The sequence below is a fragment of the Danio rerio genome, chromosome 16 (genome assembly GCF_049306965.1).
Source record: "Danio rerio strain Tuebingen ecotype United States chromosome 16, GRCz12tu, whole genome shotgun sequence".
Classification (NCBI taxonomy): domain Eukaryota; kingdom Metazoa; phylum Chordata; class Actinopteri; order Cypriniformes; family Danionidae; genus Danio; species Danio rerio.
Genome location: NC_133191.1, coordinates 34,035,266 through 34,048,658, shown reverse-complemented (window position 1 = coordinate 34,048,658; position 13,393 = coordinate 34,035,266). Strand labels below are relative to the sequence as shown.

At 36.3% G+C, this 13,393-nt stretch overlaps 1 protein-coding gene across 46 annotated transcripts in view; it reads left to right on the top strand.

The window, feature by feature from the left end:
• ptk2ab (protein tyrosine kinase 2ab) overlaps positions 1–13,393 on the top strand; it is a 133,404-nt gene that overhangs the window by 42,848 nt on the left and 77,163 nt on the right. For all 46 annotated transcript variants that reach the window (XM_073924544.1, XM_073924535.1, XM_073924549.1 and 43 more), the window contains 5 exon segments: positions 408–634; positions 4,631–4,797; positions 11,977–12,064; positions 12,635–12,714; positions 13,071–13,133. In XM_073924544.1, the coding sequence (XP_073780645.1) occupies positions 440–634; positions 4,631–4,797; positions 11,977–12,064; positions 12,635–12,714; positions 13,071–13,133 (593 nt within the window). In that variant the 5' untranslated portion in view covers positions 408–439.

The window sequence follows — 13,393 nt, the reverse complement described above, 5'->3', positions numbered from 1 at the left end:
TCAGTTAAATAAATTTGTGCATCCATTTAGTTGTTCAAGCGTAAAACGAGGTGATAGACTGTGTAAACAGAAGCATTGTCAGTGGCAGCAAGCTACCACAGAAATTCATTGAAGATACTCTAAATATTGTAAAGACATAGCGAGGAAAAATTTAATTTAATGCAATGCTTTTCGTCCAGTCTGAGACTTACTTTATATCGTAAATTTATCAGGCAGGGAAGATCACTTATTTTTAAAGAAAACTAATTGTAAATGTGGCAATTTTGTAATGGAAAGACCGCTCACCAGAAGTCGTTGGGCTGGCTGTCTGAAAATTAAAAGTCTGTGCCACATATACCACATTGTGGCTTTTTTTTTATTGAAGCATTGCCCTTTAAGTTTTACTGACAGTTTTATTTTTTCTACAGAATATGACGGACAGTTAGCACCCACCAAAGCCATGGCAGCGGCTTACCTGGACCCCAACCCGACCCATGCTCTGAACCAGGGGGTCAAGCCTCGCTTCAGTTCAGGGATGGAGCGGACGGCTGCGGCTCTGGAGCGCGTGCTCAAAATCTTCCACTACTTCGAGAGCAGTAGTGAACCCTGCAGCTGGGCTAGCAACATCCGACACGGGGACTCGACTGATGTCAGGGTGAGTCTGCAGATCAGCTGCCACTGCGCATTATCCAGGATAGAAGATGCAGCACTTTTAGTAGTGGCTATATTGGAATATATTGGCTTTGGCATACAGAGAGGAACACAATATCATTGTCCTTAGACTTTTTGGCCAACATTTGAGACCAATCATGTCATTTTATTAAAGGTGCCATATAACGAATATCTGGATGTACGTAGGCATAGCTGAATAATATGATTTCATCAAATGATATACTGTTGGGTCTCAAACATCATTTCCTTTTTCTCATGTAAATACTGTGAGTGTAAAATTATGGCCAAAAACAAGCCAATCAGAACAAAACACAGTGTCTGATCTACTATACATGGGATCATTAATATTAGTGATGTAATGGATCACAAATCTCACAGTTCGGATCACATTATGCTTTTTTAGTCATGGATCAGACCATTTTTTTGGAACAGCCAAAAAGGAAGTAGGCAAATGTAATTTGCTTTCCATTTATTACAAAAACAGTACTGCACAAAACTCTTGGTTTCAACCAACAGAAAATAGAACCTGTAATGTTATTAAAAATAATATAAAATAATAAGCTGAATAAAAATAAATTGTAAAATATTGAGTACTGTGAAAATTTCACTGTTACTACTACTGTAGTAACATTATAATTATAATTACATTATAATTTGTACTACCCATATTTATTTTTTGTCTAATTTTCAACAAATGATTGAGTTATTCACTCATAAAACTTCATGTTTCATTGCTTGATGTGTCAGTTTTGAAGAATTATTCAGTGGCATATTTTTGATGGCTGGTTGTTGCCACCTTTTGGTCAAATAATGTCTGCCTACAACTGATTTTTGCGTTAACGCAGATTGAATTCAGTTATTCGAAGGATTAATAAACATGCAAATCACCATCAATTATAATTTATTATGCGTGAGTGTTGAGATCCCGATCTTTTATTGATTAATCGTACAGTTTACATTGAATACAATAATGCAGGCTTAACAAGTAGTGACAGAAAACCTCTTTAACCTAAGAAACCCACAACATCCCGGATAACCTACCTCAACTTTTTTCCTTCATCCTTATATTTTACATGAAATGCTTACATTCATTCATTCGTTAATTTTCTTTTTGACTTAGTCCCTTTATTAATCTGGGGTTGCCACAGCGGAATGAACCGCCAACTTATCCAGCATATGTTTTATGCAGCAGATGCCCTTCCAGCCACAACCCACCTCTGGGAAACATCCATACACACTAAGGGTGTCACGATTTCGATTTTACATCGAAATCGATCGAAATTCATGCTCAATTTCGATTATCGCATCAAAAAATGGAATTGTCGATGCTGCCACGCCCCCATGACACGTAATGTCTTAGTTTTTAAATGGCATTTTATAACGACAACGATCTACATCCACACTGGCGTTTTGCATTTCTGAGCAGCCCTCCTTCCTCACTACCGCTGAAAATGCACATCATGTGACCACACACACACACACAAAGGCAGGCACACACAGAGATGCACACACATTGTCATGCGCTTGAGACAGCGGGTCCAGGCAGTCAGCAGGTCAGTACACTGCTTCAATCTTTCACTTTTACACTTTTACTTGGTAATTTTAGCGAACACCTCAGATACTGTTGGCTGGTTTCTGTTGGTTGTGCACCTTTTTTACCGACGCCATTATAAGGACACAGATCACTGCCTATTCACGAGTCCCGCAGAAAAAGTGATTGACAGGTGGCAATTATGTGTGTAACTTATCTTTATTCATTTACTGTATGATTTGTTTATGATTTTGTTTAACTTTTCTTTTTTAAATCGAAAATCGAATCAAACCGTGACTTTAGAATCGAAAATGTAATCGAATCGAAGATTTGGAGGATCGTGACACCCTTAATACACACTAATCACTACGGACATTTTAGCCTAACCAATTCACCTGTACCACATGTCTTTGGACTGGGGGGGAAACCGGAGCACCCGGAGGAAACTTACACGAACGCAGGGAGAACATGCAAACTCCACACAAAAATGCCAACTGACCCAGCCGAGACTTGAACCAGCGACCTTCTTGCTGTGAGGCGACAGCACTACCTACTGCGCCACTGCATCGCCCCATGAAATGCTTTCATGTTATTTGAATGACACAAGAGGCAATTTCTCTGCAATTGTTACAAATTTAGGATTAATCTATCAGTGAACAAATTTATTAACCAGCAGGTCATGTGTTCCGAACTGTGGTTTGTGAACTGTACTAAACACTGATCACCTGTGATCTGTTACACCCTTAATTAATACGCATACCCCAAGCAGATTTCGATTGGTTTCCTAGTGAGATTACATCAGTGCTGTTTTTTCCCTTATTTTTATGTTGATCTAAGCTTGTATTATACTTACTATGCATGTAATACTGTTATGTTGAAATTGAGAATTGTCTTTAAGCAAGAGTAAGCAGTTCAGTGAAGCAGGCATTTATGAGACCATCACTCAAACTGCTGAATAAAAATATTCAATTCACTTTTATGCATAGTGTCATATCACTTTGCTCTTTCTGGGTTTTGGTTGGTAATAGACCTATAAAGAATATTTACTTTCTATTTAGCTGTCAGAAAGCAGTTTAACATATTCTACTGTACCAATGCATTCTATAGCAACTTCAAAAATATCTTTACTGTGGTTATATATATCAGATTTTAAAGGATTAAGAGTTGTTGATATTTTCAATTACGCTATGATAAGCAATTATTCTAGATGTCAAACTATTTACAATTCATAAAGGTGTATTGATATTAGCCTTCATATTGATTCTAATAAAAATCTGCATTAGTATAAAAGTCAAATTGATACTTTTATTAAGAAATAATGTTTCCTGGTTTCCCTAATTAAAAGCGCACATTTACAAGCATAAACGTGCTGCATGACTTGCATTCAGAAAGTAATGTTGTCTTACTTATAATGACAAAGTAGCTCTGTCTGCATTGTGCATTCACTCAAAGCAAGCAATGCGTTCAAATTGTAAAGGTGCAACCCAATTTTTGGGTTAGGGTGCATACATCAGTTACATTAATCCAAGACCGATTTTTCAATGCAATGTGTAGGGAATAACATATTGACAGCTGACTAGCTGACTTCAGGCTAATTGAAAACCATGTAACTGATTGCATGTAGCATTTCTGAGGACTAAAGAGCATATTTCCTCTGTGCTCCAGGCTTTTCCGCATTATTTAGACTACAGCTTGCGATGGCCTGGAAACACTAGTGGTAAAACCCCCTCAGACAATAGCGATGCGTCTCTAAATTATTTAATGAGGTTGGGTTTTGAAGCCAAATAGCCATGCGACTTCAAAGCGCATTGTCCTGCTTTCATCCCTCACACAGCCAGCGTCGTCCCAGTTTTCTGCGGTTTTACACAGGTTTACATCAGACACTTTTTTTTTTTTTCCTCTTATCAGATCTGGTCTGAACTTCATCCAAACCTGTCCCAGGCTAAACACGCCACTGCCACAAGAGCACACACCAATTTCATTAAAGTAATATATTGCTGCTGACATCTCAAATAAAAACTGTCACAGTTCATGCCGGAGATTTTAGCCTGATAAAGCTATTTGATTAATCTCTAAAATTATATTTGTTTTTTAATACTAGGAGTCAAAGATATCTGTAAGGAAATAGAAAAAATAACGTCCATAATGTGTAATTCATCAAAACTCATCATGTGACTCACAGTTCATCAGTTCTTCCCTCCTGGCTCATGCATTTTGCAATTTGCATAATAAATTAAATAACAGTTTTTCTGTCTTGTTAGACATCATATATTATGCTTCGGGAGACTCCATTTCCCTCTCTTACATTTATTTGAACTTACTGACCCATTACAGTACACATTTAACACAGAAGGATTCAAATGAAACTCATCTGGCTTCGAATTTACTGTGCTCTTACTTTATAGAGTCATACTGTACATGTTGTCACTCGTATATTTGTGTTTTCAGGGCATTATACAGAAGATTTTAGACATCCATAAGGTGAGGTGCGTGTCCTGCTTCGGTCTGCGCTTGAGTCATCTGAGAACAGGAGAAATTCATTGGCTTCATCCAGACATGGGCGTTTCTCATGTGAGGGAGAGGTACGAGCACAGCCATCCACAGGACGACTGGAGGTGAGTCACTGTTTTAATGTGCCGATTACAGAAGCATAAAAGCATTGTTGAAGCTCAGGGAACATGCCCTTTGACCTGTTTCCCTTTTTAGTTGGTGCTATGTTGAGAGCATGTGATCTGTTGCTGTTTTACTCTGATAATAGTTCAGGGCAGGTCTGGTTTTTTTTATTTTATGAACGCTCACCTCTGCAATTGGATAATAAAATAGATAAAGAAAGTAATCTCCTAATTATCACCATTCTCTTACAGTTCTAAAAGTTAGAATTGGGATTTGCGAGATAGAAATGTACCATTATAAAATGCGTAAAATTCAATTTTTGCAATTATTTGCACCCATGGTAAATATGAGCAAAGAAAGCATTTGAAAATGAATGTTTTGGGTTTTTTTTGTTCAATAGAAGTTTTTTGCTAATATATTTTAATTCAATCTTATTTAATTACAAAATGTAAAATATAGACACACCTTTTTTTCTGGCAGACCCTTAGAGCGTCTCCATTTGATTGAAACTACTTTGCTGTGAAGGTGAAAATTGCAAATAGTCAATGCATTAGCTCTTTTCCCCACAGCCACTTTCTATTTTGGGAAGCTCAACAAATGATTTTGCTCCACATCTAAACTGTATTCATTGGTTGGAAGAAAAATTAAGTTTAGCTTAGTCTTTCTGTATATTTATGCTGTAGGGCTAGTCAGTCTATGTTCATAGTAAACCAGTTGCCCTTTAAATAATGTAAATAAGATTTATAATAATTACAATGTTAATAAGAAAGGTATCATACTTTATGCATATTAACCAGCCAACTGTTTTTATAGCCTTTTATGCTCATGTTTAGCTAGGATTAGGGCTGTGCGATTTAGAGAAAATATCTAACTGCGATTTTAAAAAAATATATATTTTTTTATTTATTTATTTTATTTATTTTTTGTTCTTTTGACAGATATAGCGATGTAATTTTGTAGTTAAGCTGCAGGTCAAGAATCTGTAAGTCATAGCAACAATTCTGCGACAGCTCTTAAAATTTACTTTACCACTGTTTTGTGTCTGTGAATGAAACCAAAATATTCCCATGTTACTGATGTCCTGTTTCCTGTTTCATGTTTGTTTTTTAGTTTTTTACTGTGGGTGTTCTGCATAGTTCGGTTGCGCAATTCTGATTGGGCAGCACAAAAGTGTGCTTGCTTACTCAGTTGGCTATTAATACTATCAAACACGTGAAAAATTAAATAATACATAAATATTTCGTGTCGCAGCCTTGTGCGATTTAGCGAATCTTAATGTTTGAAATGTGAATGCTATTTATTTTTAATTTATCGCAGAGGTCTAGCTAGGGTCGATATTAAAGTAATGAAAGAACTAATTAATTAGTTAATTTTTTGTTTGTAGTAGTATTGTCACAATACTGAATTTCAGTACCAGTTGGTACCGAATTTTAAAAACGTCCATTTCCTGCCAACATTTAAGCGCCGCTGAGCTAGTTCTTAAACACCACTGATTTGACAATGTGTTCACATGCTTAACAGAAATTACTGTGATTGGCCGTGAAGGTCATCGGATCACCGTTGTTATTCGAATGCAAACACAGATTCACGGCCAATCACAGACATTTCTGTTGAGCACATGAACACAATGGCAAATCAGCAGTGTTTAAGAATATGCTTGTATGTGAACGAGGAATGGACGTTTTTAAAATTTAAGTCCAGATTGTTTTACAAATTCAGTATCGTTACAACCCTACTTTTTAGGTTTTCTAGGTAACTTTAAAGTAAAGTAATTAGCAGTCTGATTACTTTTTACATGTTGTAACTAGGAATGTAAACAAATTACAATCTGCTTCAAATAGTAATTAGTATTTTTTTGTTTATTACTTTTTTTTAAGTATCCAACACTGATCCCAAGTTAATATTTTCTATATCTATTATAGATAGATTGTTTTTAAAATTGAAAAATCAGTTCAAATGTTCAATGTAATCGCAAACGTAAAAGATTTTGGCTGCTCTGGGGGTTTATTTTAGTGTTCCGTACTTGTTCCATATTGTTTGTTTCTGTCTGTATTTCAATCAACATACCTCTCCTGTGTCTGAAATACGCATCTTGACATCTGTGACCACTGTGATGCCTTGGCACAATATTGTGTTTGACGTTTTCTGTTTTTGGTCTGGTACTCCCTTCTGTCAGCTTTAGGTCTACTGAATGAAATATTGGCCTAAGACCATTCAGAAAGCTGCTAAGTTATGTAAATCTTGTCCTGTGTAATGCATAAAATCCGATTCCTGTTACAAAGCATCTACATCCAACATACAGCACTATATGTCTTGTTCTATCTGGCCCATGCATGCTTTATGATGATGACACTGCACATCGGTCTGCTCTAAAGGATGATTATGAGTGAATATGATGTTCATCTTCAGATGATAGAAGGATGATATAATAGCTTATGAATAATTCATGTAATGGGGCGAACAGTTCTGCATCTTAATGGGGCTCACCAAGTGGGCGGAGCTTTAGAATGAACGTGGCTTTGTGAGTTTTATCTTAATGAAGCTAAATAAAGCAGTCCTTGCTTAATTGCTCTATTGTTTATATTCCGCTCATGGAGCCCGAGGCTTGTTTCACTCATCCTTTTTTGACTCAACCGTTCATTATGAATGAATAGGCTTTTTATGCATTTACGGGGAAGTACGTGGTTCAAAGGATGAGCTTGATTCTGTGTGCCCTCCGGCATGTCTTCATAATGGAAAACAGAGCTCTGATAACACATGCAACATTTGCTTTAAAGCAAGACATTTTACCCTCTGCAAAGGCAGATCAGCAGGTTAAATTCCTCCTCTTCAGTTTCTGCAGAACTGCATATGATTTGACTGCAGGCTGACTTTTGCTTTTCATTGTCTGTGATCGTATTTCCCAAATGGAATAATGTTATTATTCAGCACAGCCTAAAGTCTGCTTTAATAAAGGGATTTAAAACTGAAATCCAAACTCTGTCTAGTTTTGTAATGGTTTTAATTTTGTATTGTTGGGTGTCCGTGCTAGAAGAATGTTTGTGCATCTGTTTTACACAATCAGATGTAGCTGATAAGAATGCTCCTTGTGGTCGACCAGAGATCGGTATTGTCCAATAATCACAGTTAATGACTTAATTGGTACTCACTAATCTGGCTGATCTCCTGAACAGATCGCAAGTGCTATGAGTTGACAAGCAGAGGACGACACAAGTGCGCTCCCGGGTTATATATCCAGGTTACAAGCTACAACACTTGGGGTAAATGATGTGTGTTGGGCGTGAGCGATCACTACGCTCCCAACACAGCAGCTAAAATACATACAGATGTGGTGTGACCACATTATATTTACTTTTGGTGACTCATGCGAGTGATGGTCTCTTTGTTGGAAGTGCAACCTTTGTATAGCCAGTGTTTTGAGCTGCTGTGAAGCATGCTATGTGATCGCCCCTATCTAGTGTTCAACTGAATGATCTCTCCTGGAAGCTCCGAAAGTCTCCCACATATTCATAGCAGCTCCGAGACACTGGCAATTTAGTTAAAAAAGCCCAGAAATCATGATGTCAAGAGCGAATGGGCAAAGAACAGATCGCAAGAGGCACAGGGATTTTCTAAGTATTACATTTGTTAGGTTAAATGAATCGAGCAGTAATCACTGCAAATCTCTTTTATTTTCTTATATTTCAATGGTTTAAGAGACGCATTTAAAGAATTATATGCAGCATCCTTTGTTTATTCTCTAAAACCCTGTTCACGCTGTGAGATTTCAGCTACGATTTTTTCATCTGAAAGATTCCTAAAATCCTATGTTAAAATCTGTGGTCTTTGATTGTTGGTTTGACGTGTTCACTGATAGCCGCCTAATCGCCGTTGCGATCAGATTTTTCCTTCGATGAAGTTCTGGCAGCTGCAATGAGCGTTGATCCAAGAACCAATAGGAGCTCTGAATTTGATGACTCAATCCATGCGACAATGGGCCAAATGCACAGCTAGTGTTTTTCAGCCAATGATGAACTTTCAGTGACAGCTTTATGTGACTATTTTCACTTTCATAAGATTCCCTTTACAGCATTGATGTTGTTATGGAATCACAATACATTGAGTTAAATAAATATAAGCATCTATTTTCACGTAAAAATTGACAAAAGACGCAGGCGCCGTCATTAGCAGCAGGCTAAAGCAAAAGTTCTATTGAGAATACTTAATTTTTATGTTTTAAAGACATAGCGCAGAAAACTTTAATTTAATGCAGTGCTTTATATCGTGCCTCAGCCAGGCAGTGTAGATTGCTGTTTTTTAAAGAAATCAGATCTTAATTGCAGCAATTTTTTATTTTTTATTTTATTTTATTTTTTTTTGTGTGTATAGGATCACAATTAACCGGAAGCTTTGGGGCTGGCTGACTGAATTTAAAAGTCTGTGTGCATATACACCATTCAAATGACTGCGAGGAAACAGTTTATGGTTTTATTGAGACGCGCCATGTGCAAAATTGCCACTATGGATTGTTTAGATTTGCTGTTAGGAATCATTTATATATATATATATATATATATATATATATATATATATATATATATATATATATATATATATATATATATATATATATATATATATATATATATATGTGTGTGTGTGTGTGTGTGTGTATGTATATATAAATAAATTAATAAATGCTTTAGCATTCAAGTTTGCTTTGAACTTGAAAGAGAGAAGCAGATTTGATTGTCTGTGTGTGCACATGGCTCCTGTATAGCATAAAAGTAACAGAAATAGTGTATTTCTTTTTTTTATTTTAAGTCTTATTTTAATTTAACCTTATTGAAATGAATTAGTGTAAAACAGTGTCATAATAAATAAAATGATTGTTAAAGTAAATTTTTTTGTTTTTCACAAATACTGTACAGTAGTTAACCGGGTAAATGGTGTGTTTCAATCCGACTACCACCACAAGTATGTTTTAAACTTGTGGGAAGCACTGAGTATATTAACTTTTGAAATTTAAGTAAAAAAAACAAAAATATTTTGATTATTTAATTTTCAGCAAAAATCAGAATAGTCATTTTCGTGAAGTGCAAAAGAGGAAAAGTATAAACAAAGATTGGATTGACTTCTTTTTTCTTTCTGGACCCAAGTTTAAAAACTTCAACAATTAAGTTATAAAAGCCATTTTAGGCTCATGCTGCTTACAAGAACTCAATAATCAAGTCAGATGTCTATTTTGAAACAAAGTGACAGCCTAAGCTTAAGCATAATGCAGTCTTTTTCTCCACAACGCATTACAAAGCTACTTAAAACTCTGTTTGTCTTCATGTTTTGTGCATCATTGTCTGAGGCAGATGGCAGCAGGTTTTATGTACATCATCCCCAGCCAATTTAGACAACAGTGTTTTGAATGTTAGACAGGTGCCACAGTTTTCTGCCTCGTGCTCAGGTAGAGAGATGTGTGAAACTAATTTGTCGTAATTGAGAACAGACAGTGAGCCAGCTGTGAGAGAACGGGCTGTGATTTTTACCTCGCAGACAGACAGATGCTGGGAGCAGCCACTGATAACACTCTAATTGTGTTGTCTGGCAGACTTTAGAAGATCGAGTCTCACCGGCATCTCTAATCAGTCACATATGAAAGGGAAGATCGGTATGGAACAGCTCTATAATATGAACCACCACTGCTGTTAACGGGCGACAAATGTCTTTTTTATGTCAAATAAATCTCTGATGTTCCCAGAATGTGTCTGGGAAGTTTCAGCTCAAAATTTCCCAGAAATCATTTATTATAGCTTGTCAATTTTGACCATATTTGGGTCTGAACAAAAATACACAGTTTTTATCTGTCTCTTTAAATGCAAATAAGTTGCTGCTTTCCAGAAGTGGGCAGTATTCTCACACTCCAGAAACAACAAAACAAGCTAATCTCGTGCAGCCAGGATGTCAAAAATTATCATTAGGAGATTAAAGCCTTATATTTACACCTTTATCCTTCACCTTTGTTGAATTTTAGACTATTTTAGAGCACTTGTGGTAAAAATTTTCCATCTGGACTTGAATCGTTTACTTGCTACAACACTTCACTATGTCACACTGGTGCTCTGAATCGTTAATAACCAATCAGAGCCCTCTCTTCAGTCGACGGCAATTCGACATGCGATTATGATAATTCAGACCAATGAGCTCCGACGTTAACCTGATGAGAGGAGACGTGTGAAAGCAACTAGCCACATCGATGCTAACCGACTAAGTGACCCAATGGCTGAGCTTTGGCTTGGTGTGCCCCAGCCAAAAAGAGTTAGTAATATACAGGGTCTCTGCGAGCCCTTAAAAAGTTTTAAAAATTGATAAATCAATTATGTGAAAATTAAGCCTCTTAAAAGGTATTCAAAAGTTTTAATCCCATTTTCCAAGGTCTTAAATTTTGTTCAAGCGTTGTCCAGACTCCAAAGTATTTGACTCCAAAAAAGCATAAATATATTTATTTTCCTCAGGGGCGCGTCTGGCCAAGTAATTTGCGACAAACGTGGGAAGGTGATGTGACCCTCTCAAAATGTAGCGAAACCATTGAGCGAAACAGATGGCAAATGGGAAAATGTAAGTTTGCGTACTCCTGGTTGGAGAAAGACGAGTTTAAAAAGTGGCTGAAGCCTGTCGCTGAAAACAACCACGTAACTTATTCTTTCAAGATTTGTTTCTTCCAAGCTTATCTGAGTTCTGTTGCGTGGTTGTGCTACGTTGATTTATTTAACAGTTTATTAAGTTAAAGGTTTGATACTGATTAGAACTTGAAGTGATGATGAGGTCTTAAAATATTCTGAAATGGTCTTTAAAAAGTCTTATAAAAGGTATTGGAATTACCTTTAGGATTCCTGCATATTCCCTGGATAGAATATGTTCCCTTTCTTACTGGCTCGTCCTTTCCAACATTTTTAAGCTGGTAGTTGCGCTGGGGACACTAGTGTGGCCTTAAACATTAAAAAGGTCAAGAATATTCAGGATACACAATAAAAGTGTTTAGCCAACCAACAATACAGTCAATGTTTTGATTTGCTAAATCATCTGTTGTGATTGGTCAGGATGTGTCACAGCAGCCAATCATATTCCTGTACAGAGGTGTTGCCGGCATGTCTGTGTTTTGCCATTGGATCATTAATTGTATTTTTTTCCCCTGTCTCTTCTCTCTCCAGATATGAGCTACGGATTCGATACTTACCTAAAGGATTTTTAAACCAGTTTACTGAGGACCAGCCAACTCTCAACTACTTTTATCATCAGGTGATGGATAGTTTAATCTGGCTGCCTGTGTTCAGCTGCCAAACCTCTGCTAATGTCTGCCTGTATTGATGGGCCCATTACTGTATTTCCTCTCTGCCAACACCACATGCATGAAACCTGTCAAGAGCACACAGTCATATTTCACACACGCACACACATATTAATTTTGTTTTTTGAGTTTTACCTAATCTGTGATTTACAAGTGGTTTAATCTTTAAAGCTCAAGGTCTGTGGTTTGATTCCTGCCATGTTACAAAGATCAAACTATATGCTTTCAATCATAAAATGCTTAACCAACAGGTGACTGATCCTTTTAGATGTCTCAGATTCATTATATTATAGTCCCACAAATCGGTTCCACTCAGCCCTTATGGGGTGATTCTTATAAAAGTCAAGCAAATGAGAAAGTACTGCAGCATCAGAGTTATCAGATTTTATAATGTTTTGGCAGTATAAACAAAGAGCAAATTTTAAATCAGTTTGTTCTAGAGGAGGAGTGAAATAATAAATAAATACCATTATTTTTTTTCCTGTATGGTCTGGTGGTCTAATATTTCTCTATGTGTCCAGGTGAAAAGCGATTATATGATGGAGATTGCAGATCAAGTTGATCAAGACATAGCACTTAAACTAGGCTGCCTTGAAATCAGGTACAGTATGTGTGTTTTACGTTTGGGGGTCAGTAATTCACCATTTTTTACGTGTCACAAAAAATATGAAGCATTGTTTAAAACTGTTTCCATCATTGATTTAAGTAAGAATTTTTAAAGCACCTAATCATCATATTAGAATTATGATGTGAAGACTGAATAAATGATTCTTGATTATTGTAATAAAAGTTTGATTTATTACTGTATTCTTTTAAAAGAAAAAGAAATATGTATTAGAGAAATTTCTGTTGAGCCATATGCTCTCAGTTTAATGAATGGTAGTGTAGATATGTTATCCCATGACTTTTAACAATTACTGACCAATTTCACATAAACTACTTTCTTCTCTGTTTCAGGAGGTTTTTCAGGGACATGCCTGGTAATGCCCTGGATAAGAAATCAAATTATGAATTATTAGAGTAAGTACTTTAGCTTTCTTCAGATATTTTTAAGAACGTTAAAGTGGCTGTTTGTATAATTCAGAAAGTGTTATTAGTAACATTGGTGGTTGTTAAGTGAACAGCAGCCAGCAAATTCTTGCTTGTCTTGTTGCTCTGATATACTCTGTTTTGGAATCTTATTTGTCGTTGGAATAATACTTGAAGAACATCCAGACACACCGCATAAAATGATGCTTAGATGAATACGCTCTTGTCCCCTAAAACTTTTTTATTTTATT